Genomic DNA, 27,764 nt, shown 5'->3' on the forward strand with positions numbered 1-27,764 from the left:
GTTGAGTGTGTTGGCTGGGGTTGGAAGGAGCCCAGAGAGGGGGTGCTGGTAACAGAGGCACACAGGGCCATGCAAGGATGCTAAACACGGCTCTTTCTCAGAGTCTGGAAGTTGCTGGAGGGCTCTGAACAGGACACACCTGACCTGACCTACTTGGCACAAATGGTTCTGAAGGTGAGGTTGAGAACAGACTGCAGGGGAAGATGGTGTCAGCAGAGAGACCAGGTAGGAGGCTACTGCACTGATCTGGCTAAGCAGTGAGGGATCTGGGCTCTGCATGGTGGTGCTGAAACAGTGAGCAGTGGATGTAATGCAAAGGTGGAGCTGAGGCTGTGCTGGGGGACTAGATGTGGTCAGGGAGAGGGAAGGACAAGGCCAGGTTCTCATGTGGCCAGGTGGCAGGATGGAGGTGTAATCTGCTGAGAAGGGATCAGGTTGTGGAGAGAAGACGATGAGTTCAAATTCAGAGACAGCAAGTTTGAGCTGCAATGGGTCAGTCAAGCAATGGGGCAGCAAGATACATAGGTTGGGATTTTATTAGAAAGGACCAAACTGGAGAGAGAAGCTTACAGAAAGACGTTCCACCAGGATAGGGCCTTGTGTTTAGTTCACTGCTGCATTTCCACTGTCTACACAGATGTAGGGTATAATAGGCTCTTGGTAAGTATTTGTTGAATGAATGAAAAGGTTATTTCAACACTTAAACACCTTCAATGGCTTCTCCTTTGGGAGCAAACTCCAGAACACCAGGGTGCTGTGTGAGTCATCCCTGCTATCTTGCCAAACCTGCTCTGGTGCTCTCTACCTTTCCTGAACACTTCAGCCACTCTGCTCTGCTCTGCACTCCTCCAACACTCAAGCGCTTTTCCTGCCTCAGTGCCTTTGTACCTGACATCACTTTCATGTGGAACGCTATTCCTTATCAGCACAAGAGGAGCCCCTCATCTTTTGGGTCTCAACATCTTCCAAACTGAGTGTCATGGCTCATGTCTGTAGTCCCAGCTACTCAAGAGGCTGAGGCTGAAGGGTGACTTGAACCCAGGAGTTTGGGGTCAGTCTGGGCAACACAGTGAAATCCATCATCCCGAGTGGACTCGGAGCTCCCGGAGGACAGTCTTCCTAGGTCTGTCATGTTGTTATATACCAAGAAGGAGTGTTATATACTGGAGGAGTGCACGCAAAGTAAAAATATTGCTTTTTAAAAGTGCTCAAGCTGGATGTGTGGTACACACCTGTAATCCCAGCTACTTAGAAGGCAGAGGCAGGAGGATTGAGAGTTCCAGGCCAGTTTGGGTCTCCAAGACAAATTACAAACAAAAGGGGTGGGGGCGTGGCATAAGTGGTAGAGAGGTGCTTCTCTAACATGTGCGTGGCCCTGGCTTCCATCTTCCCAGTACTGCAATAAATAAACAAATAAATAAAATAGGTAGGTACAAACATAAATAAGAAACAAAAGTAAAAAGAAAACGAGGTCCACTTCGTTCAGTGGCTCGAGTGATGAGGTCTGGATTCACACACATCTGAGCTCCAACCTGGGCTCATGGACAAGTTACTTTAAAGCCATAAACAATTTCTGTATCTCCCAAATGGCTTTGCTCATGCATAATTCACATCATTGTTAGGAGGATAAACAGCGCGACAAATACAAAGTGTTAGCACTGTGTCTGGCAGACCTATAGAAAAATGTTCATTAAATAAAAACGACTAGAGCTAGGATTTTACAACGATTTCCATGAGCCCTGCACCTTGACATCTTCATTTACAGATCTCACTTTGTCCCTTCAGCATTCCTAGGAGTGGATACTATGATGTCCCCTTTTCATACGTGTGAGGCACAGAGACGTCCAGAAAGTTGCCACATAGCTATTGAGATGTTTGGGCTTAAGTACTGGTCAGAGTTTGCACTTTGGCATGGTTAACTTTTGGTTTAGGATCAACTCGGTATAAGAGGTCCAAATTTTTATATTTGAGAAACTACTATCGCTCAATGTTATTTTTAATATTTATGCCAAAAATAAAATATAGACATTATTTTTTGTACAGTTAAACAAAACAAAACAAAACAACTAACCAACCAACCAACCAACCAACCAGGCTTGGAGAGACGCAGTTTAGCTGGAGGTCACATAGCTGGCAAGTGTCAGAGGTTTGCATTTCACCCAGCTGACTGCCCATTCTATTCCCCTGTTTTATTAAGGGCCTTTTCTCTCTTCCATAATAAGCACCTAATCACGTTTTAATGAGACAAACCAATTTCTGTAAAAAAACCAATTTCTCCCCGTGGGCAGTGGAGCCAGCACTCGTAATAACTGGGTCTCCTAGCAGTTGCAAACCTGAGGGTCACCACAGGGCAGCCGCCCACGTGAGAAAGACAGCAGTAATGTGAACTGCCATGAATGAGAATGTGGGGTTCAGGGCTGGAAAGAAGAAAAGTTTAATAACCTCCAGAAATAAAACAACGAGATAGTTGCCAGCCCTTTGGTTTTCATAGAATAAACCAGGACAATAGCAGCACTGACATGCCAGAGCTCCCTAACAAAAGCTCAGCCCTAAAACCATGCAGGCCCTGCTCCTTGACTCTACTCAGTGGCCAGTGAGGCCCTTTCCTCTGGCCACACAACCATAATTCTTAATCTGGGATGGTGGGAGAGTGGGGGGGCAGTCAAGGCTCTTGCAGATTTTAGAAGCTCTAAAGGTTATTCAGATGCACAAGAAATTGAGAGCAGTGCATATGTGAAGATAATTACTTAACATGCGTGCACCCGTCTCTCCATCTACCCATCCATACACCTATCATCCATCCATCCGTCTACCAACCTACCATCCATCTACCCATCCATCCATTCATCAGCACCTGCCACCAATCCATCCATCTAACACTGTTTTCAAATACCAATACATTTAATTTTTATAAGAATCTCAGGAAAATAACTCTGAGGTAGGAACTACAATTGCTCACATTACAGCAGAAAACAATGAGCTTCAGAGAACTCATATTGCTTTCAAAAGCTAAACTTCAGCTCTCTCAGCTCTCAAATCCTTTTTTTTTTTTTTTGAGTAAAGTGGGAGAGTTTTTAAGATAGAAGCATAGCAAAGAGTAGAACTCCTAGAGCTGGGAGGGGTCCCAAGAGAAGGTGCCCACCTAATTCATTTTTAAGCATGAGGCTGTCCCCCAGTATCTTTTAAGTGAATGAATAAGCAGATAACTGAACAGATAAAGCAGCAAGTTGGTAGCCAGAGGACAAAGATAAGGCACGTCACCTAAGAAAGCAGAAAAATCTAGCAATTCTCCTTTTCAATACATGCCACAGAGAAACTCTTGCACAGGATACAAATACACAAAATTCTATAGAGCTCTTTGGGACACTGGAAATTTGGAAACAACCTGAATGTCCTTTGAAAGATGGGTTTATTCTTATGGTGGGGTACAGAGGAAAGCAAATTAAGAGATGAATCTCAAAAACCTGTTGAGAAAAATAATAATGCAACAGAATGATACACATTTTCCAAATGCACAAATAGCATGTACTATTTATAGACACAAACAGATGTGGCAAAACTATAAACACCTACCTAAGAATGAAAAATTCCTGGTTTGGATTGTTTCTAGGAAGAGGGAGTGGTACAAGGAGGTTTCATCTGACTCTATACAATTTTATTATATTTATTTTTATATTATTATATTTATTATACTACAAAAGGTATTTGAAGCAAACATGGCAAACTATTAACAAGATGCCTTAAAACTGAGGTGGGAACATGGTTTTAATCTCTGCTATCTTTTGTATGTTTGAACATTGATGGAAGTCCTAAAAGCTACAAGGACTCTATCACTTGAGCCCCACCCCAATCCTTTTGTGTTCAGTTTGTTTCTCAGATAGGGTCTCACCAACTTTTGCCAGAATCCACCTTAAACTGTCATCCTCCTATCCGTACCTCCTGAGTGGCAGAGACCACAGGTATGTATCACCACGCCTGGCCCCAAAGTTTTTTTTTCTTAAAGCTAACACTGTTCATGCAAAGTGCCAAGTGTAAGTCCTACCACATAGCAACTGCTTAATAATTAGTAGTATTAGTCAAGTTCAGACGGTAGGCTCTATAAAACCACCAGTGAAAGGGATAACAGCTATTTAAGCAACACACTTTACCCAAACACAAAATTTAAGAGACTTATAACGAATAGGGCACCAGGAGGAAGGACCACTTAATTTACCATTTTTGCTAGCCAAGTTTATTTCAAGGATGACAGTATGTTACTTGTGTACATACACACACAATGCATATGTAGCTACATTCGGGTGCTAATTTAATTTTTCCATCAGGGCTTAATTTTTGCCTTCTTTCCTTTCTGTAAGTCATATGGTTTTGTTTATAACATTTAAAACTACAGATCTTATTCCTCGTTTGGGTCATTTAAACTTTTCCACAATAACCAAACAGGACACCAAAATATAACATCCAGAATAAACCTAAGGGATGAATGAGGACGCTATTTCATGCCGCAGTGCCACCAAGAAGAGATGGAATGAGCAAAACAAACACTCATTTGAAACAGCAGGAAACTCTGCTCTTAACCTATTGTTTCTCAAGTTGCCAAACAAAAGTTCAAAAATGCTTTTCGAAGACCCTGAGACTAATCTTGTTGACTTAAATGATGTGGTTCTTTGAGAAGTGTATTTATGTTGAGTAATGGGCTACAAAATTAAGGTGACTTTGCTTTTTGAGCTGGGTACCTGAGCACCGTGACATCCCAGTCTCTGTTAACAGAAAAAGTAGATGATTTTTCTCAGTGGACTCTTCCTTCTTTTATTAGTTGTCTTTTCCCCTCTGTGATGTGTTGCTCACTATTAACTAGAGTTGATTTCACAGGGCCAATCTCCTCAAGAGAGTGTAGGATCCAGCCAGGTGACAGCTCTGTGGGTTGCGCCAATCCTTCCAGCTGAATTCTCCATCTTCCCGTCAATGCAGCCTCACCCTCCATTCCTTCTGGCTGGTCCTGATTTAGTTCCGGCTTTGGTCCGGATCCTGCTAGGAGGCATTTGTGGAAGATGCTGTGATGTGTTGTCCAGCCTAATTCCCTCAGCTGTTGGGAAAGGTGTGAGCTGACAGCTCTCAGCCCCGTCTAAGAATTGCCCTGTCTTAAAAAGAGCTGCCTTCTCTAAGGCCAGCCTTGTCTTCAAGGGCAGTCCAACTCCAGATGAAGAAGGGGAGGCCCAGCTCTCTCCTTCCAACTTGGGACAGCCCCTCCTACTTCTCACCTACCTGTGAGGCCAGTTGTGGCCTTCATGTAGAGCCAGAATTGTGGCACCACTTCTCTCTCTGCTTTGCCTACTTCTCTTTGTCTTCACTTGTACAGCAGTCATCCTCATAGAGCTTGCTCGTGCCCATTTCAGTCAGCTTCCTAAGGAACCAGATATGCTGTTCCACACTGGGCAGGTGACACAAGACCCTTAGAGGCCAAGAACTTGTCAGTGCCAGAGCCTATCCTGACCAATGGGTCAACATCACTGCCACAGCCTCCAAACTTCCTTTCCCTTCCAGTCGGCACTATGTGACCCTCTCACAAATCTGTCAGCTTCACTATTGCTAGTGATGGTTCGGAATCAGCCTCTCCTCTGTCTCCAAAAGTCTGAAGAAAAGCACCAATACTCTAACGTACAAGATCATTCAAGTTCAGGTGTTATTCTCGATCAAACTTCCTGTTCATTTCTGTCTCTATCCATCAAGCTTAAAAAAGAAAACTTCACGAAAGTCATGTTGTTCTATGGCTGGCATGCCCTTTGCTTTTCTTCATCTGCTTAACTCCTACATTTCTTCAAAGACCAGCAAAAGAATCACCTCCTCCAGGAAGTCTTCCTGGCTCTCGTTTCCTTTTGCTTTACTTCTGTCTGGTGTATATTTTCCATGCACAGTTAGCTTCAATGTCAGTCCCTTCCTTGGGCTGGGTTTCCTTAACTGTCTCCTCTACTTGACAATGTATTAGTCGAGGGCACAGAAAAATTCTGTTTTTTACTTTGCTTTGCTAACACCTTGGCACAATAACTGGGACATGGTGAGAAGGTGAAAACTGTTTCAGGTGTGAGTGAATGAGTAAGTGAATGCATTGGCTTACAATTCAAATCCTTGTGTTCATCGAAGGCTGAGCACTGATCTTGAATACTGGTTTCTCAACTTCCTACTGACCAGGCTTTTAATGAGAGATTCTTCCATTTCTTTCAAGTTCTGCTTGTCTAGGCTAGAACTGTGGGCTTTTTTCTACTTCTTCTTTTTCTTCTTCTCCTTTCTCCTTCCTCCTCTTCCTCCTCCTCCTCCTCCTCCTCCTCCTCCTCCCCCTCCCCCTCCCCCTCCTCCTCCTCCTCCTCCTTCTTCTTCTTCTTCTTCGACCAGGGATTGGCAAACATTTTCTTTAAAAAGGCTGGATAATCAAAAATTTTGTGTTTGTATCAACTATTCAACTCTTAAGTAGCCGAGGCACAACTATGGTATTCTGCGTCTGCATGTTAGTGTGAAAGCAGCCATAGACATGCGTGAATGTGGCTCTGTGCCAATAAAACTTTATTTACACAAACTAGAGACAGGCTAGATTTCAACGGTGCAGAGTGAAGGGTGGGAGCAAGCAAAACGTACACGATTTGAAACACATATAGATCTCTGAATGCTCAGGGGGAACTGTATTTGGGGACTTGGTCTTTGCCAATCAATGTGGTGAGATCTGAGGTTCTAGATCAGTTTGGAGACCATCGCAGAGAGATTATCTCCCCAGAAATCAGAGTGTGAAATGTCTGATTTCACACACCCAGTCTCTTATTGCTGAATGTCTGATATATTCATGTATAAGAGAATATAGATCTATTGAGGGGCATATAGTCCAAATACCCAAAATCTACCCCACACTCGCTGCCATGGGAAATCCCACCTTGTCTCGTAACCAACATTACTTTCCAGAGAACTAGCCTCACTTATAAAAACAGTACCGATATCCTTCACTACGTTATCATATACCTGCTCTGAGCTCAATGTCACAGACTTTGCATAACCAGGAGCTAACATTTATTGAGCATTTGATGTGCCCACAAGGTGCCAAGCATTATGTATGTTATCTCATTAATTTCTCACCCTGTCCCATAATGCATCTGTTACTGTTCTCTCCTTGTACCCAGAAGGAAATGAGGCTCAGAGAGAGAAAGTGATTTGCTCAAGGTCAAGTTTGTTTCACCTGAGGCTGCAGACTCTCCCTGACCTGCAATGTACGCCTTACCCTTGGCGCCAACTGCCTGCCTCAGGGGAGCTGACCCAGTCTCTTATGGTCACTTAAATATCCCAGATTCCATTCAAGTTGCCTCCTCCTGGAGGCAATGACTCCATTCAGGCTTTGCAAGAAATTCTACCTTTGGGGCACCGGGGAGAAGGAGAAAAATCTAATCCCAAGTAATAAACTGAGCGCTTTGTTAGAACATGTGACAATAAAAAGCAAAATCCTAATTCAACACCATTCTCCCGTCCTTCCCACCTCTTTTGTTTGCTAAACCTAATTAATTGCTCTAGAAAGATATATCTGGACAAGCCTAGTGCTGACAAACCAGCTTTTAGAATTTACCTTAAATTAAAGGTGAGTTCTCATGTCTGCTACTTGAACCGAATTCAAGCCTTCACTTATAAAGAAAGTCTTTGTTCATAAAAGCAGCCTCAGTCCAGCCTCAGTCTGTATTTTGTTCAGTCACATTACTACAGAAATACCTTATTGCAAGTATCTTAATTATTCATGACTTCTTGGCAAATTAAGTCACTTGCTGTTCCAGCAGCTAGAAGGGGAGGAAGTGTTCAATTCCAAAGAAATTATGTCTCCCCAGCTTTGCTAGCCAGGCAATGTTGTCACTGCCAAATACCTTATGAATAGGTGGGAGATCTTCTTTCACTTATAGTATATGAATAAACAAAACACCCGGAGACTGCCAGGTATTGCATGAAATGGATATCTTCTGCCCCACCCTGATTTCTCTCTAGAGTGGCGGAGCTTCAGGTTGCCTTACAAACAAGACTATTCAGACCAGAAGCAAGAAAAATGATACCTTCTAAAAATTTTATCAACAAGATGATAAAAAATTAGGCTCAGTAAAATATGGAACTTTGTGGTCTGTGTTTCCAGTTCACATGCCAGAAAGCAGAGAGCATTGACTGGCATAGTCTCCATGGTTTAGAATGGAGAATCATGGGATAGCAAGACAGTTGTTCTAATGCTGAGTCCCCACACCTTTCACTCAAATTACTGTGGCAAAATACTTACAAAGGTGTTTGTGCATTTATCTGTTGCCCTCACCTTGAAACACAATGATTTCTATTTAGAGAGCACTAGATTTGAGATTCTGATGTTGCTGGAGGAATTTTATACCCGTGCACTGCACCCTTTCCCATTGTTAGGTGGATATGTGTGATCTGGGGGGGCCCAACCTCATTCAGTTTCAGAAATAGGTCTGTTCGCTATAAAGGAGGACGCATTTTGTTTTTTGGCCACCCCTTGCCCCAATTTTGCTCTTCTTGGGCCATAATCACTCCTATTGAGAATGCTTAAAATGGAATCCCATTGCTTGTGCCATTCAGTGCCTGGGGTGGGCACAGACCATAAATTGTACTCTCAGAGTATAAAGAGGGACATTTTTGATAGTTGATGAATATAAGAAATTCTCTTTCTTTTTGGATATGTTGATTTGTGGGTCTAAATCCTAGAAGTACTGCTATCATGAAGGAAGAAACCAGCAAAGAGCAGGGAGCTGGTGGCTGACCCTGTAATCTTAGCTACTTAAGAGGCTGAGATTGGGAGGATTGAAGTTTGAGACCAGTCTGGGCAAATAGTTACAAGACCCTATCTCTAAAAATAACCAGAGCAAAATGGACTGGTGTTGTATGGCTCAAGTGGTAGAGTGCCTGCTTTTTAAGCTCAAAGCTCTGAGTTCAAAACCTAGTCCCTCCAAAAAAAAAAAAAAAAGAAGGAAAGAAAAAGAAACCAAAAAAGAAAGGATAAAGCCAACAAATGAACAAGACCAGGGCTAAAGCAAGTATACAGAATAAACGTTCTATTCTAATCAAACCATGCTTGAAGTTCATTCTATGACTAGAGTTTTTTTTTTTTCTGGCAGTGCTGGGGTTTGAACTCAGGTCCTACTGCTTGGTAGGCAGACTCTCTACTACTTGAGACAATCCTTTTTGGCTTTATTTATTTTCCAGATAGGGTTTACAGTTTTTGTCTGGGGTTGACTTTGGATTCAGATCCTCCTCTCTCTGTGGGAATTATAGGCATGCATCACCATGACTGGCTAACTACTAGACTTTCAAAGTCACGTCTTTCCTCTGCAGCTTAGCTTGCATTGGGTTCCCAGCACAACTAGAAAACATCCTTGCTGACAAGCTGGGATAACACGTACTGAAATGCTTCTGAAGCATGCTAAATATTTCACATGTCAATTCATTTTCTTATCCACCCCTGGGACTGGTGCTATTACATCCCCACTTTCTGAATGGTGACACCGATGCATAGTAAGGTTAATTCCCACGGCCACAAGGAGGAAGGGACTGGATTCACTCACTTGTCTAATTAACTTGGGCACAACGGTATACAGCATTTCCTTTTACTGTCCTTCAGTTCTCTTCAATTCAAGTCACTACTTTCTTACTCAGTATTTGAAAAGCGCTTCTTAAAGATGGTCTTTCTAGACAGAGGATTAGCTCAACAATAAAAACTTTCTTTGCAAACAATTAAGTATGTTGCACAATTAAGAATACCATTGTCAGGTGCAGTGGCCCCTAGCCACTCGGAAAGTGGATATTGGGATGTTTGAGGCCAGTCCAACAACAAAGAGACCCCATCTCAACCAATAAAAAGCTGGGTATGCTTGTCATCCTAGCTAGGTAGGAACTGTAAATGGGAGGCTGGAGTTGCAGGCCAGCCTGGCATAAGGTGAGACCCTATTTGAAAAATAAAACCAAAAAGGACTGGGGGCATGGCTTAGGTGGTAAAGCACCTGCCTGGCAACTACAAGGCCCAGAGCTCAAAATCCAGTACAGGGATGAAAAAAACGAATACTAACTATGGTTCTCCTAAGACTGAAAATATTTAAAAAATTTACCTCTCCGAACTTAAACTTAGAGATCATTTTCTTCGGCTAATGACTGTACTCATAAAAGCCATCATGATTTTATACTATGATGAGAGGGCATTGGTTCAGTCATCATCCATTTTACAGAAGAGAAAAAATATTTTACAAGCTTACTCTTTCAAATTGCTGCTGTGCTTAAAAATGTTCATCAAACTTATAAAGAACTCCCAGGGTCTCAGGCTTCTGGATTTTCATTTTTGAATTGGTCAGTAACAGCATTAGAGTTAAGCCATAAATCCCCTGAATCCTGGGGAACAAGACACAGAGCCCATCTGGTTGAATTTCTTTTTGAAAGTTTCTCAAACATTAAGAAAAAAAAAAAAAGCAAAAGTTCACAGGTACCTATTCTATAAACCAAACTGAGCAGAGACTTCCCAAAAGAGAAAAAGCCTGAAAGACAGCCGCACCTCTGACTCCTAAAAGCCATGGGAAATGTCTCATGTGGCCAGATGGGATATGTCAACATCTACCTAATACTCTCGACCCCCCCCCACCACATCCTGCCTGGCTCTCAACGCGCCTTTTGGGTTTCATCTAAAAAAATGCATGATGTGTTATACAAAGCAGGAACTGTATGGAAGCCCAAGTTAAAACGTTACATTATAACAGGGATGACAAGGGACCTTGATTCTTCAGACTTCTGATAGTCTAACCTTAAGTGCTAGCCTTTTCATTTTGCCTGATTGATGGAAGGCGGTGGCTTGTCAAAACCAAGTGCTTGATCACATATGGGACACAACATAATGACATCAAATTCCAGTCATATTAGAAATGGGGTTAGGGTGGGTGGGGAGAATCTAAGCACTACATCCAAACTATTCCATTTCACAGGAAAGAAAATGTGACACTACATTTCCATAAACCCAGGTACAGTCCTCCTAATTTAACAATGCAGTTAAAAGAAGAAAAAGAAACCTCAAAGATGTTAACAGCCAAAGCACAGGACTTTAAAATCCATAAATTACTGTTTCAAAAAAACATTCAGAGAGGATGAATGGTCTCCTAGTTGACAAAGTTGCTGCATTTTTGAAAGCCTGTAGGATCGGACTCAACAAAGAAATAAAGAGACTGTGCTTTGTGACAGGGAGTAAATCCCAACCTAAGCCCTCCAGTGCTCAGCCAAGCCACCCTCCCTTCCCGGGCCTGTCAGCCTCCTGCAAAGTGTTTGCCATTTGCTGTCCTTCCTTCCAAAACGCCAGCAGACACAGAATCAGCTTTTCCTGGCTCTGCCTTGCAAGTTGGGGCTGCCTGATGGAAAACTGAAATAAAATCAAAAGGAAGACAGCAAATCCACTAAGATGTGCTCTGACAGTCAGCGGGTGTGAAACCCTTGCTTCTGAAATGACACCCCCACTCGAATGAAATGAGAAAGAAGAAATCACCCGAATGTCAAAGTCATTCCTACAGCCCCTCTGCTGCATAGCTACAGCCTTCTTGTCACTCCAGGAACAGACATCTGCAAATGCTAGGAGTCACTAGCAAGTGCTCCCAGCTTCCCACCCCCTGCCCAACTGGAAAAATTCACAAGCTTTGCTAGACGACAGTCACCTAGGGATTTGACCCAGGGGCCAAGCCCCCACTAGGAGTTGCAGAAGAGGGGTGTGTGTGTGTGTGTGTGTGTGTGCTTGGGAGGGGACAGAGAGGGCCAGAGGGAGAGACGGTGTGAAATATACACACATACATATAATCTATCTATCTGTCTATCTATCTGTCTAGAGAGGAGAAAGAAGAGAGAGAAGAGAGGAGAGAGACAGGGGAGGGAGGAAGAGAGGAGAGAGGAGAGAGGAGAGAGGGGGGAGAGAGAGAGAGAGAGAGAGAGAGAGAGAGAGAGAGAGAGAGAGAGAGAGAGAGAGAGAGAGAGAGACTATGGAATCATACAGGTGGAACCGGCCTCGTGCGAGCGCCACACATCCTGCGCGGCCCCGGCCCACGCGCTCCGGGCTCACCTGGTACACGTCCCGCAGTCCGCACCAAGTCCGCAGCACCTGGTGGCAAGCCCGCAGCCTCTCCGTGTACCATCTCCGCAGCGTGGACACGGTCAAGTTCCACACGAAGCGGCTGCCGCTGAACAGCAGGTCCTCCACACCGCACATGAACACCGAAGCCATGCCACTCTCTCGCTCGCTCGCTCGCGTCCCTCCCTCCCCGCCTGGGGGGGCCCTGGCTCCCGCAGCTGCAGCCCCTTCCGCCCCGATCCCCTCCCAAAGCCGGGCTTCTGCGGGCAGCCGGGAGCCAAGCCTTGCCACCAAAGTCGCCGATCACCGTGCGTGCTGGCCAGGCTCAGGCGGCATGCCCCGGGATTGGGCGCCCGCCAGCCAACGGCTGCGGCTGGCACACAGAAGCCCAGTGTCCACCCCCGCCCGCCCAGCCCCAGCCCCAGTCCCGAGCCAGCTGCGCTAAGCTCCGCCAGGCGAGCCCTGGGTGCTCCCGGGGCCCGGGAAGCCCAGGCCAGCGAGGACTCCCCCTGGCGCTCCCCGAGGGCGCGGGGCGCGCTGCAAAGGCCAGCAACTCTTCGCAGGCAAAGACAGGAGCTGCATTTCGGTGCACTTCGCGTGCACGTCCTGTACACACACACACTCACACACCCCCCCCCCCACACACGTCCCAGCAGTCTCCTTTAACTACTTGGGGAGCCCCTTATTGTACACTACAGGATCTTTGCCTGGCATCTTGCTCCGTCCACACCAATAAACACCTCTGGGGATACCACAGATGCAACAGGAAAAAAAAAAAAAAAACAATCCTCCACGCATCCCTATGGACCTCACTCCCAAGGGAACAGCCCTGCATGTTTCCTTGGTTCTGCTGGAGCCAGGAGATGAAGACACCAGGTGCAAAGCAAAAGGGTGCACAGGCCTCCGGACCCTACCTTGACTCCTCACTTGAGGGTCCCCCAGAAAATGACAACCTGCTGTTGCTGCCAGCTGGAGGATAAATTCCTCCACCTTCATGCCTCCAGTTCCAAGGCAGCAGTCAGTTCAGGAGCAAAACAAGGTCTTGGCAGGACTGGGGTTTGAACTCAGGACTTCAAGCTTGTAAAGCAGGTGTTCTACCACTTGTACCATGCCTCCACTCTACTATGTTCTGAGGATTTTGAAGATGGAGTCTCAAGAACTATTTTCCCTGCTTGGTCTGGAACCTCCATCCTCCATATCTCAGCCTCTCAAGTAGGTAAGATTATAGGCGTGAGCCACTAGTGCCAGGCTAACAAGAAGTTTTTGATCATCAGCAAACAGCTTCCAGTTATTATTTGCTGGAAAACAGAAACCAAGAATAGGATCCTTAGATTGTTTCTAGAAAATTCAGTCTTTGGATATGCCTAGGTTTATCTGCCATCACAAACCTCCATTGGGTAGCTTATTCTCCACTCAAAACAAAACAAAACAAAAAGCTGGTCCATCCCTCAAGAACTCACTAGCTAATTCATGCTTTTTTAAGCCCGCCCTCAGAAACTGATGTTCTCTAAGTATTTGGAAAAGGGAGGGCCTGAAAATTCCACATACCACCAGTCTCTATTTTCCCTTGGATTCTGTACGACTGGTCCCATTAATTCCATACCACTTCTCATAGGAAAAGCAACATAGGGAATTTCTTCCAGATGGAGCTCTTCCTGACTCCATCTGAAGACAATGGTCTGGATTTTATTGGAGGTTTCACACCTGGGTTGTTATCTTTGCTATTAAGTGGTAGAAAGGTAAGGTGCCAAAGCCATTGTTCCTAACCAGCTCAGGAAGCCTCAGAACAGAATATCAGCAAGTAAATCAGCTTTATTTCAGGTGTCAAATGTGCCTTTAGAATCTTAATTCAGGTGAAACCCAACCTGTTAAAAGATGAACACAAAATCTGTCCTCAAAGAGCCCATTGTTTCAAAATGACTATAATCAGAACACTTTTAAATGATGTTTCTTTTACAAGTAAAAAAATATTGCCTAAGCATTCTTGTTGTATTATTTATTTGGACACAAGACCTGATTCAAGATTTGCTGATTTTTCTTTGCAGTAAATCTGTGTGCACATTCGTGTTAGCATTCGGCTGGTATGTTTCAAGATTATCATTAGGATGTTTACATGGTATCTGAATATATGAGTTTTTAACTGAATCAAGAGAAGATGAACTGAGTATAGTCTGAAAAAGAAATGTCATCACACTGATGGAAAACTACTGAATTTCAACAATGGCCTGTAGGGAAGCGTGGATGGTGGTGGTGCCTATATCTTTTTAATGATGCAGTGCTTTCTCGGAAAGCTGCTTTCAGGCAGCCAAGGGAATACCAGAATAACACTCCAACAGGTCAATTACCTGTGCCTCCTGACACACTCCTCTGAGAAGACATGCTCAAGAAACACCTTGGCAGGAAACTCACCTGTGCACAGGTGGAATATCAATGGTCCAGTCCAACCTGTCATGAGGTTTCCAGAAAATGAGCCCTGGTGTAATAGGGGTTCCCGGAGTGTGTGGTTCCTGGACCAGTAGAGCAGCTCTCTCTGAGAGCTTGCAAGGGCTTCGAGCTCTCCAGCCACTCCAGAAGGAGAAACTGTGTGTGTGTGTGGGGGGGGGGTGAGGTTAACGACCTGAGTTTTTCATGGAGACTCTGGGGGATTCCAAGTTGCACTAAATTGGAGAGCTAGGCAGGTAGGAACTAAATCTCCCCGAGAGACACGTGATTTCAGATCCCTGCTGCTCAGGATCCAAGGAATGTTTTCGTTAGGATATGATAGCTATACAGGAAGTTTGGTTGTGACGTTTCCATACGTGCATGTATCATACCCAGGTTTGATTAGTCCTCCATTATTCTCCCTCCCTTCCACTCCTTTCTTAAAATAACTTCAGCAGGTTTCAATGTTGCATAGACATACGTGTATAGAAAGTACATCAGCCATGTTCACCTTCCTTTACCCTCCCTCTCCCACTAGAACCCTCCCCCTTAACACGACCTGTTTTACATTCCTGTCCTTCATTGTTTAAGCGTGTTTGTTGTTCAGTGGAGATTTTGCCTTGGTATTTTATCTGTAAATATATTGTGCAAATCAGTGAAGCCCCCTCCACTACTCTTCCTCACCCCTTCCCCTTACCTTGAATGGTTTTCAGTGTTTTGTTTTGCTTGTTCCTACACAGATATGATGTATTCCATTAGCACTCATTCTATTTTTCTTTTCATCCTTGAATACGCTTCTTCTTCCTTCTTCTCTTCCTTCTCTTTCTTTTTCTTCCTTTGATACTCTTCTTCTACTTTTCTTCTCTTTCTTCTTTGCAGTACTGTGGGGGCTCGTGCTTGCTAGGCAAGTGCACTACCACTTGAATAACACCCCCAGTCCTTTTGCTTTTTAGTTTGTTTTTCAGATAGGGCCTCATGCTTTTGCTTGGGCCAATCTTAGACTGTAATTCTACTTTTACCTACTGAGTAGCTGAGATTACAGCCGTGCTCCACCACGCCTGGCCTTTGAATATGTTTCTTCAACCAGCAAAGTCTGAGTGTCTTCAGGAATAAAATGAGGAGACTACTTGGGGAAAGAGTCTATAAAATACTCTGTATGAAAGTTTTAGCATGGTTGTTAGCAAAGGCAAGCACCCTAGGAGAGCCAGCCATATCACCATCACCATCAGGTTTCCAATCCTTAACTCAACTAGCAAAAATGCTTTGCCTTCCTTATTGTGCTTATGTCTTCTCTTCAACAAAATTAGAGATATGGGCAGAAGAGGTTCTGCCTAGAAGTAAAGGGGGGGAAGCGGGGGGAGAGGATGGGGGTGGGGGACATGGGGAGAAATGACCCAAACAATGTACGCATATGTGAATAAATTAATAATAAAAAATTAAAGTAAATAAATAAAGTATTATTTCAGTTCCATATATATATATATATATATATATATATATATATATGGAATGGTTTCCATTTTTGGAACTCAGATAAAACAGTATAAGCAAAATATGCTTTAAAAATTCAACCAATTATCTAGATCTGCTTTCCTGTTTGTTGGGGATAAAATTGGGGGAGCAGTTCTGCTGTTCTTTCAAGTTCCCTAAATGCTTCTAGAAGCTCCACCTTTTCCACCAGAGCCAACCTTTCTTGGGGACCTAGGAAAGTAGGGTATGCTAAAGCTGGGTGCAAGACAGGCAACATCTTGTCCCCACCAATGCACAGTTGGTCGCTACTTACCAAATGGCTCTCCTCCCCTGCACAAGCAGAAGCTTGAAGATGGAAGACAAGGGGTGTTTAGAGGGAAGGAAGTACAAATTCCTCCAGTCCAGGGACTGGCAGTTGGAATGCAGATGTATAGTGTGGGAAAAGAAGGACAAGTTGTGTGTTCTCCTTAAAGTGGGCTAGCCAGGGGTGAACCCCATCCCAGACAGACATGCCCCTTGAAGCAGATATAAAATTTTCTGTGGAAAGAGCTAAAGCAAGCCAGTTTCAAAATCATCTTGCTTTTCAGTTTAATTTAAGAAGAGGATTTTCTTTCATGCCAGCCTAAGAGTTCACTGCAATACACTGTAATTTCCTACAGCTTTCTCCCGAGGCTTAGAGAGATGCTTCAGATGACAGCTTACTCACACACCTGGGAGTTCTGCTGTGGATGTCAAAGAGCAATTGTCATTGTCCCTGAGGCTCCTGTAGGTTCTCCTTTGAGCAATCAGCAGGCAGGAGAGCACAGTGCCAAGAAGACAGCACAAACTGCCAACCCTGCTTCTAGAAAGAACGAGGGGCTCACTGGTAACATAGCAGCTTCCCATGGTTCCCTTCCCCTGTCAAAAAGAGTCCCTCTCCCTCAGCCAAGTGCAGTGGTACATTCCTAGAATCTCAGCTACTTTGGAGGCTGAGGCAGGAGGATCTTGAGTTCAAGGCTAGCCTAGGTTACATAGTGAGACCTTGTCTCAAAAAACAAAACAAAACAGTAACAAGAAAAACCAAAAACAAATAAATAAGCAAAAAAAAAAGATATCTGTGGCTACTTTTCACTTGCACTCTATATACATGAAAACTAGTGTATTAAATTCTGATAGACCACAAATATCACACAAGTCTTTGGGGAAAAAGAACCAAGGTAACTAAACTTGATGATTGCCAACCAGGAGCAACTTGTCACCCACTCCCCACCCTGGGCCTTTCAGCAGTGTCGGGAGACATTTTTGGCTGTCACGACTGAAGGGTGGAGGGTGTTACTGGCCTCTAAGCAGATAGAGGTGTGGATATTGCAGTGTACACAATGGTCCCCCAGCAAAGGACCCTTCTGCCCAAAATGTCGCTGGGACAGAGGTTGAGAAACCCAGTCTAGTTAAACATGACACCCCTGCTTTTTCCTCATGCTGATGTACTTTGGGTAAGAAGGGTCTTCCCTCTCAGTATTTTCTCCCCCAAAGGCAAACTTCATAGCACCACATCAGTTCTCACCCACACAAAGCAAACTGAACTCAGAGCCTTTTGAGAAAGAAATGGAAGGTCACGTCCCATTACACTCACTCATTCTTTTTTCTTAATAATTTGTCATAAAAAGATATAATAATTTTCATCATAAGCTATTTACAGTTTTGTGCTTATTTTTTAGTTTCGTCATTTACCCTTAGGGAAAAGACCTTTTTTGTTTTATATTTTTTTCCTCTTCCTCCTCCTCCTCCTTCCTTGCTCGCTGCTTTTCTCCTTCTCCCCCCTCCTCCTCCTCTCCCTCTCCCAGATAGGGTCCCACTATGTAGCACAGGCTGGCCTTGAAAGCAGGATCCTCTTGACTCCACTTCTTGAGTGCTGTGACTACAGGCATGTACCACCACGCCCAGCTCTCTGACATGATTAAAACACAAATCCCCCTACACCAACCCAACAGTGGATTACTAATGCCTCCTCTGGGTTACGCACTGCTAGAAAAACTGCTGACAATTCACAGGCCTGTGACCCTTACGGTTCCCTTTCCTCGCCTACAGGCGAGCTCTCTGCAGAAGCTCTGTGACAGAGTGGAGGGGAGATGGCTCCCCTGTCAGGAGAACCACATGTACTGGAAGGTGCTCTGCCCACTAAATGACAGCACTGTCCCCAGTCATGATGGAGGCAACAGAAGCTCCCTCCCACGTCTGCCTGGTTGGGGAGGCAGCAAGCCCTATTCAGGACCACTGGTGGAAGTTGGGGAAGGGTCTTATTCATATTTGTCTATGGCTGGTACATAGTAGGCAATTAATCACTGTTCATTGATTGAATCATGAATGACTGTTGTCTCAGTGGTGAACACAGAAAGTACTTCATCAATTCTCAAAATACATGCTCTCGTTCATTAAAAATTATGTATTGGTTTTACACTACCCATGATGCAGGGAACAAAGCACTGAGAACATACTGTGACAAAACCAAGTCCATCTCTGTCTACTCAGGCCTTAAAGGACAGTGGGGAAGTCAGACGTTGGGACAATGAACATAAAGGAGCAGACAGTGCTACAGGATGGTAACAGTCACGTGATGGAGGATGGGGTCAGGAAGCTGAGACCTGACAGCTGGGTAGGGTCTCCCCTTCCTAGTGACAGGTGAGGCGAAGATACCATAGCAGCTCAGAGCACAGGAAGCTGGCAGGACTAAGGTTCTGTGGCAAGGATGCCATGTTTATGGAACTTTAGGGAGAAGGGGAGTGGGGGATGTTAGGGGCAGGGCCAGGAAGGGAGGTGCAGAGTTCCAGGGCTGTAAAGAAAGGGCTTGAGGTGGGTCATGACAATATCTCCAGGACTAAGGTGAAGAGTCCACCTGTTTCCACCATGGGGACTTAACCTGCAAGTAGAGGAAGAGGTTGGTGGGTGAAGGTGCAGCTGCAAAGCAGACATCCCCCAGGGCTCCGGGAGGGTGGCCTCTGTGTGCCCCTCTTATTCTACCTCCTACCCTAGGAGGAGGCTTGGCAGGCAATAAACTCTGTTTCAATCCCCCTGGAACCAAAGGCTAGGTGGTCCTGCTCCTTCCCGTTTTTTTCTCCTGTGTCCCCTTTGGAGCATTCCTGTTTTGGCCTCAAACAGGACAGGAAAGGAAGGAGGTTAAGGAAACCAGCCACTGTCTCAAGGCTGAGGCTGGCTGGTGGGCTGGTTCACTTCTGCAGCTGTTCTCAGACTGGGGACAGCTTTTGGCATCACAAAAGGCTAAAAACATTGTAAACTCAATACTATGCAGCATGAAGACAGCTATTCAGCTTCTCATACTTGACAAAGTCATTCTACAACTCTAAGCCAAAGGACAAGAAACGAAAGCAAAACTTCCTCATGCTTCTCAGAATCTTCATCGTTATTTCATCAAACCAATTTCTCCTTGGTCAAAAGAAACAGAAGGGATGCTATCTTTACTGTGTGAAGAAGCACAAAAAAGGGGGCGATGTGGTATCAGGCTTTTTTTTGTACCCATTTTCACTTGTTAATACATTGAGCAGATAGTGCAAATTCTTGCCAGGTTCAACTTTAGAAGTCATTAGTGTAGATGGAAAGGCATTTGAAGTGAGTGCTGGTCCTAAGGAAGTCAGTGTAGATTGGACAGAAAAGGCTGACCTTCTTAAAGAAGAAACAGTATCAATCTTGTGACTGACTCCCACCCCCATAATGGTGTCACCTTGTGCTTACACCTAATTTACATGCACATCAACAATGACAAAAATAAAATTGAAAGAAATTGGTCTATATAGCACCCTTTTTCTAAATAAATAAAGGTGGCTACATTTTATATATCACCAGTTGATTTTCAAAATATTTTCCCAGGGTCAAATAGAGAAAATTATTTTCATGAATAAAGAAACTTTGCCAAAGATCCATGGAAAAACCATTTATAAAGGTGTTTTAATATAATATAGCCACTAAGTTTTCAGTCCTACTTTGAGAGACAAAAGGACAATTTTTGTTAGTATTTGTGAATCATAATTAACTTTGGCCTCCTATTAAAATTTATGACCTAAGGACTTAGTCAGTTTGGACTGCTATAACATAAGTCTCAGAGACTGGATGGCTTAAACAATAACCTTATTTCTTATAGTTTTGGAGCTGGAAGTCCAAGATGAAGGTGTCAGCCAATGTGGCTTCTTGTGAGGGTCCTTTTCTTGCTTTGCAGACCGCTATATTCTCACTACGTTAGAGAGAGCGCCAGTCTCTTTACCCCCTGAAGGCATCAGTCCTATCATGAGGATCCCATACCCATGACCTCACCCGAATCCAATTTCCTCCGAAAGGCTCTGCCTCCACATACCACGGCATTGGGGATTAGCACTTCAAATATGAATTCTGGGAAACACAAACATTCAGTCCATAGCAGGTATGGATGCATTTAGGACATATTTTATTACTGTAGGAACTGAGTGTAACAAAAAGTGTACTGTTCAGGTTCACCCAACTTAAGGACAATGGTGAAAAGAAAAGCAAAATCTACAATGAAAATTAACAGAATTTTTTATGGGAGATACAAGAGCAGTTGTTTGAAATCCAATGGTTCTTTGCTCCTGTACAATAAATGGTAGAAGAAAAACAAATTTAGATGCAAAATCTTGACTCTTCAAATACCAGCCACACTATCTAGGTACAGATAGTTATAGGAAAATAAAAAACAGAAAGAACCAATATTAAAGGTTTACAAAGTGTTATAAAAAAACAAAACTCTCAAAGTCAAGTGTATCCTGGCCTTCAAACAAATGTGGGCAATAGGTTATAAAAACAGACCATTTTCCCATTATCACTAAAATACAGAATAATTTGGTAAGATTACTGCTAGGAATTTCAACTATTTGGCTCTTAGCAGTAATACCAAAAGAAAATCAAATCCCAAAAAGAGGGACAAAAAAATATTTCTTGCATTTTGCTTCCTAAAATTAACTTTAGAGCTAATGGCAGCGACCTACTGCTCTTAAGCAGGAAATAGTTTGCCTACAAGAAAACAGCACGCCAATAAGCCTCAAGGTCTGTGGATAGTTCATAGAGTGGAGAAAATAGTTGAGTCCTTCAGCCCCTGCATGTGGGGAGCTGTGGGCAGTCTTTGAGAGCATAGAGGACAGGAACCACATGATCTGGTTTTGAGTCAATAACAGCGAAAGAAAAGAGGGATTTCACTTCTGAAGGAGTCAGCAGCAAAGAAATTTAACGTAGGCTTCCTCGCCCTAAGAAGGCACCATTATTTTCTCAGTTTGGTGGGTGTACACATCATTTTGGGTTATTCCTTGTATGCTTATGTATTTTCGCAGATAAGGGTTGGGTGTTCATCCATCAGCCATTTCCTCCTTTCCCAGAGAATCTGATTTTGTGGGTGGCCATTTTTTTTCTGCCATTGCCATGAACTATGGTTGATTGAGAGGAAGGCACGACATGCTACTCGGGGCATCAGATATAAAGTGAAGCTTCCTAAAGAGTTCTGGAAAAGACATCCCTCTTTGAAGAGACGGAAAAGCACAAGAACCTGTCAGCACATGAAAAGAGATGCAGTATCATCAGTCATTAGGAAATGTAAATCAAATGTACACTCTACCACTCCACGCCCACTAGAATGGATACTATAAAAATATGGATAATAACAAATGTTGGCAAAGATTCGGAGAAACTAGGAACATTCTATGTTGCTGGTGGGAATGTCAAGCGATACAGGCACTGTAAAGGAGACTGGGATCCCTCAAAAAATTCCATTTGCTCCAGCAATTCCATCCTAGGTATATTCCCCAAACATGTGATACAGGTGTTTAAAAAATTTACATGCAAAAGCTCATGGCAACAGTATTTATTTTGGTGAAGGGGCTTTACCCCCAATTTTATCCATCAGCACATACTAGTTTTTAGTTTCCAATTTTGGAATGCACGCACAATCAGACAAAACACTTGTCTGTGAATGCAATATAAACTTCAGGCACATCCTTGACCTCCAGCTCCTCATTTCCAAGGCTGCCCAGGTAAGAATCTTCAAGCTGTGCACTGTTCCACAGCCCGTGGCTGAGGCAGTGAGTGGAGGCTGTCACCTAGCCAGGGCTCTGCCGGCTAAGCCATAACTCATGAGAAAGGATTCCTTTTCATTTAAATGACACAAAAGTACTATGTAACCAAGTGGCAGTCCTGCCCTTTTCCCCTCCCCAAAGTACCACTGCTCCTAGTTCGTGGAATATCCTCCCAGACATAGACCAGATTACGAAAACATATTCCTCAGTGTATGTATAAAAAATGTTATTTGAAAAGAGTAAAGAAATGGCAATATAATGGCAGCAAAAAGCAACACAACAATCAGAACTCAAGCGTTTCTTGAGAACTTATGTAAGGCAGTCTGGTAAAACTGGATTGAAAGGAAGAAAAAAAATTTTGGAACAAGTAAATCCTAAGAGAAGACTCCTAAGTGCAATGGTTGTCAGGTTATTTTCTACCTTAGCAATCCCCAATCCACGAAAGTTGTTTTAACAGCAATGAAATTGGCTATCTCCATTGCCAGTGTATTGATACTCATTCACCACATGCCCCCCAACTCAGAAGAGTGTGGTGGCGTATTTGTGGTCCAGATTTCATGTTAGGATTTTAATCTACCTAGAAACCCGAGAATGCTCAACCACACGAAGCTGGCCCTTCCATTTCATTCACTGTCATGTCCTTCAAAACAGAGAGAATTCTTACAATAGGCACTCCTAGTGCACTCTACTGATTTGTACCCTTGACATGTTGACTTGTGCATGGAAAATGATGGTTTAATCAGGAAATAGGTCAAATGTCGAGAGTAGATGAAAAGGATGACTGCCTCTCCAAATAACTTTTTAAGCTTATTGTCTATGTTTATTGCCTGTTTCGCCTCATTTTAGAAGGCCACACTGCTCTTCTTTTGGGTGTCAACCCTTTTGCCCCAGGCTCTCCTCCAAAGATTTCGTCCAACTAACTTCCATCTATCTTTCAAGGCTTAGCTTTAATTTTGATCCCCAAGGCAGGTGGAGCACCCCATCTCAGCAGCTTGAACCTTCCTTCTCCTCATACCCACATTGCCTGTGTAACGCCTGATTTTGACACCAAACCATAAGCTCCATGAGCACAGGGACTATGCTTGCCTGTCATTATTGCATTGTCATTGGTACAACACCTGGATCCTGCTAAATATTCAATAAACCTGTGAATCAAGTAAATGAAAATGTAAAAGCTACCTGTGGCCCTACCCCAAAATTGAGTGCAATTAAAGAGATTGCTTAGAATTGCTAGAAGGTCAAGAAAAACAAAGCTTGGTACCTACTTCTTATGTCTGGAAGCATCTTCCAAGGAAGAAGGCTAGAGAAACCTGACGCTGGTGTGGGATTAGGAATAACTATTGGATGAAAACAAGTAAAGAAAATCACCACTGGGATAAAGTGACTGAAAACCCAGAAAAGTGATTGGTGATGGCTTAGCTGTGAGATATTTTTAATAAGCTACCGACACAAGGTGCAAAGAAAGATGGTGGACCAGATCTCTAGGACTAAACCATGTTAATCTTAATTTGTTCTGATTCAGTCAGTTTGACAGTAGCAGCCAGGATTAGCTGAGACATATTTGTCCCTCCTAAGTGGCTTACTTCTCCAAAGCACCTTCCCAGAGAGCTTTGGGACATGCAGACGTCAGTTCTGTTAAGTTATCCTAGGAGTAGGATTAGATGTGAACTTATTTGCCTTCTGGCTTTGTTCCTTGTTTTTATTCCTAAAATAGAAGACTTAAACCAATTAAGTGATTAACTATAGGAGTGTGGAGGATGGGTACTGGCATTTTTCACTTCCATTTTGAATGTTGTTTTCCATACACACTGCTATATGGTTTTAGATATGATAAATAATTTAAAAACAATTTAAGATATGCAGCATAGAGGTATATAACATGCAAATGTATTTACATGCTAAAGCACACCTATACAACATCAGATTATGTTTACGCTAGAGAAGAATTTTCAAAAGTTCACAGAGTTGGGTGTGGTGGTTCATGCTTGTAATCTCGGCTATTTGGGAGGCTGAGGCAGGGGGATCTGGAAACCAGCACAGGCAAAGTTAGTAAGACCCTATATCAAAAACAAAAGGCAAACCAAAGATCTGGGCATGTGGCTCTCTATGAGAGGTTGTAAGGACAAGGTTCTGGGTTCAATGTCCAGTAGTGCAAAACAAAAAAATCACCTAACAATCATTAAGATTGGGTTACATGGCGAGTAGAGTGATATTTTTTTTTATAGCTTTGAAAATACACACAGACCAGGCTTTTCAATTCAACTGTTCCATCCAAGTGACTCACACCGTGAAGGCGAGGGCCTGTGTACCACCGGGGGCCAGGTGGATGTCCCAAGGCAGTTTTACTGCAGAATGTCATTTTGTGAGTAAACTTTATCCTAAACATTCCTGCAGATTTCTGTATCTTTCTTCATAATATATCCCTGATTTTTGTTTTTAGAACATGTGATTAGAATTGTGGATTTAGGAAGACAGCCATGTTTATGTCTGGTTCCTTATGATTTCTGGGGTACCTCTCAACACCCTGATGAGAGAAATACAGTAGTAGACAACAGGAGACCTATCGCCATAGTCTGTACTGACTTCAGCAAAGCTTCAAAGTTAGTTTTTAAAAAAGCATGTCTTTCCAATAAATGATGAAATATGGCAGCTTGTTCATAGACAATCCTTCTGCAATCTCACATTTTAGCACATACCACACTGCAGTGAGACTCACTTCTCATATCTGTCAACCTCTGTGACCTCATTGGTGACTACCTAGCATGCACTCTACCCAAAAAGATGAGCCTAGGCCAGGTAAAGGTAATCCCATTCCCCTTGTCATGTGATTGGCTGAGGAAAAGGCATGTGACCTAGTCTTGGCCGTAAGACCTAAGGGGAAATCTACCAATCAGGCACCTGGGCTTGAATCTGGTGGTGACATCTCACTGCCAGCTTGAGGATCAAGTCAATACAGAAGGTCAACTTAAACAAGCCAATCTCCAGGAAGGAAAACCAGAGACTTCAAGTACTGTGTGTGAATTGCTCTATCTCGGGATATGCTGAGATAATATATTTCCTTGTGAAATGTGAAATGATATATTTGCTTATTAATTAAGCTAATTAATGTGTGGGTTTTCACACTTCCCATTAGACTAAAAGCTTTGTGAAGGGTAAAATATTTTATTTATCACTGTGTCCCAAAACCTAACACAACATTTCATACATGGTAAGTACCTAATTCATATATGCATAAGTGAACTGAATCAAATGGAAACTTAATATGTATGACATGAATTTCCCAGTCACCTCTAGGCCTCCTGGATACCCAGCATCTACCTGAGCAGACTAGATATAGATACTATGGCATGAAGGTAGGTAAGGATTGTTGGTGTCAGGAGTTAGTACTTCAGCTGACCTCAATATATTATTAATATTACCTATGATGAGCACTAATCAAAGGAAAAGAAACAAATGAGATCCAAATTGAAGAGTGATTGAAAAAAAGACCAAATTTCTGGATCATGTAATGATCATTCAAACACAGAATACAGGAGAGGGGAGGGGCAATGCTGTGTATGTGTGGAACCTTCCATGGGCATGTGATAGTGGCTGAATGTATGGGATACTGATGACACTGTGTGCACACTAAAAACACAGAGGCTATGCAATGTCCACTACCTACTTCATTTGTAGGACCTGCCTAGACCATGGATGTGCTTTGAAACAGCATGGATTCAGGGGCCACAAATAGGCACCCAGATATTCCTCAGAAAAGATTTGTTCCTTCTTGATGTACCATAGAAAATAAGGTAGGTAGCCTGTAATCCCAGCACTTGGAAAGCTGAAGAAGGAAAATCATGAGTTCAAGTCTATCCTGGGCTAAATATAGGGAAAAAAAGAGAGACAAAAAAATATAGAAAGAAAAAAGAAAGATAAGGAAGAAGGGAGGGAGGGAGGGAAGGAGGGAGAAAGGAAGGAAGGAAGGAAGGAAGGAAGGTCCAGCTATGTATCCAGTATTGACAAAGGAGGTATCACAACACCAACCCATTCGACTGTCCTCAACAGCTCAGAAGTATTATCACCATCCCCATGTAAAAACTGGCTTAATTGGGCAGTTACTTCTATGAACCAAGGAATTCAATTAATGGCAAACAAATGGGAGGCCAGGTAAAACAGCTAGCAAAACTCTTTGCCAACAAAGTAAAAGGGTTTGATGGTAGGAAAATTTCAGTAAGAGGAAACCCTTCCTCACCAGATGAGTAGAGAAGCAAATCCTCTTCCCACCATTGCTGCTTATTCCTGAGACTGTGAAATGCTGTGCATTATTCAAACAGTTACAGAATCCTTCACAGAGAGGAGAAACAGGCTGGACGGGTTTGCAAGTGTAGAAACCTTAAATAGGTGCCTAATGCAATCACCTTGAAAATAAAAGTGGTGTAAGAACATTTGAACTTAAGCTTATTTTGTGATGTACAGTGGACTATTCTCTTTCTCTATTCCAAACATATGTACCAGGGTGCATGCATATGCGTGCAAATGCATGCATGTGTACGCACACACATACACACACACACAGGTCTCCCTTTGCACTGTTTATTCTAACAAGAATCAAAGGCAAGTCTACCCCTAAGAATATTTTCTTGAAAAAAAGTCCAACTAGGAAATCCAGTGCAAATGTGTATTTTTTCCTTGCAATTTTTGCCTAATAATAAAATTCTGGAAAAATTAAAAGTTAAAAATATACAGGTTTTCTGATCTAAAAGCTTCTTCTCATAACATTATATTCTTTAATATTAAAGATAAAAAATGGAACTCCATCATTCGAGATCTATTAGTGTCAGAAGCATCAGAAATAACTTCAGCTAGTACATGATGATTTGCTTTTATGAAGTAGCCATTGATCACTTAATCTTCACCATGACCTATAAAGTAGGTATTGTTATTATTACCTGTATTTTACAGATGGAAAACTTAGACTTAGCAAGAGCTCACAGGAGTGAGGGGTTGGGCCTAGCCCTGCAGTGAGCTAGATACTGAAGTACTCAGAGACAAACGATCCAGGTAGAGCAGTGAGTTTAGTGCTCGGTACTATGTGAAGCTGGGGTCAAGAAAAAAAAAAAAGTGAAACTCATGTGAGCAGTCTGAAATGAAGGCACCAATAACAGAGAAGGCCTGGGGAAAGGTGAGTCAGGTGGTTCAGAGCCCCAAACTCCACACAACCAGAAAGAGGATGCAAGAGGTCTTATACTTGGGTGTGTCTACCAACAGGGCAAGAACCATGACCATAAGCACAACCACGGCTGTCACAGTCATATCCTCAGGACTTATCACAGTGTTGGCACATAATAAGCTCTCCATGAAAGCTTGATGAGGCAGGCAAGGAACAAAGGAGCTGAGAAATGTGGGGTGCCAGCTATACAAAACCTGTAATATCCTTGACAGAGCCTGTTGACTGCAAATGACGGAAATATAACTAATCTAAGAAAACTGGAATTCGTTGGTTTATATGAGCAAATGAAGGAACAGGGAAGGTCTAGCTGGCTTTGTGAATACCATGTTTTCCTTTTGCGTTTTTAAACATGGCACATTTACTCTCCTGAGTGTGATCCTTTGCGAGTTTCAAACATTCACTGAAGTGTGTGATCACAACAGAGTACAAATCATGACTAAAAGCACCCCCAAGTGCATGTCCTTACGGACTCAGAATCAGAAAGGAAAGA

At 43.1% G+C, this 27,764-nt stretch overlaps 1 protein-coding gene across 2 annotated transcripts in view; it reads right to left on the bottom strand.

Moving 5' to 3' along the window:
- Window positions 1–27,764, bottom strand: part of Frmd4b (FERM domain containing 4B) — a 310,928-nt gene that overhangs the window by 160,574 nt on the left and 122,590 nt on the right. Inside the window, exon 1 of one of the 2 annotated variants that reach the window (XM_020171320.2) lies at window positions 12,098–12,422. The exons of the other annotated variant lie outside the window; for it this stretch is intronic. Within the exon in view, the coding sequence (XP_020026909.2) occupies window positions 12,098–12,259 (162 nt within the window). The 5' untranslated portion in view covers window positions 12,260–12,422. Of the gene's footprint in view, window positions 1–12,097; window positions 12,423–27,764 lie in introns of those variants that run through there. 2 annotated transcript variants of the gene reach the window in all.

Source organism: Castor canadensis, chromosome 10 (assembly GCF_047511655.1).
Source record: "Castor canadensis chromosome 10, mCasCan1.hap1v2, whole genome shotgun sequence".
Taxonomy (NCBI): Eukaryota; Metazoa; Chordata; class Mammalia; order Rodentia; family Castoridae; genus Castor; species Castor canadensis.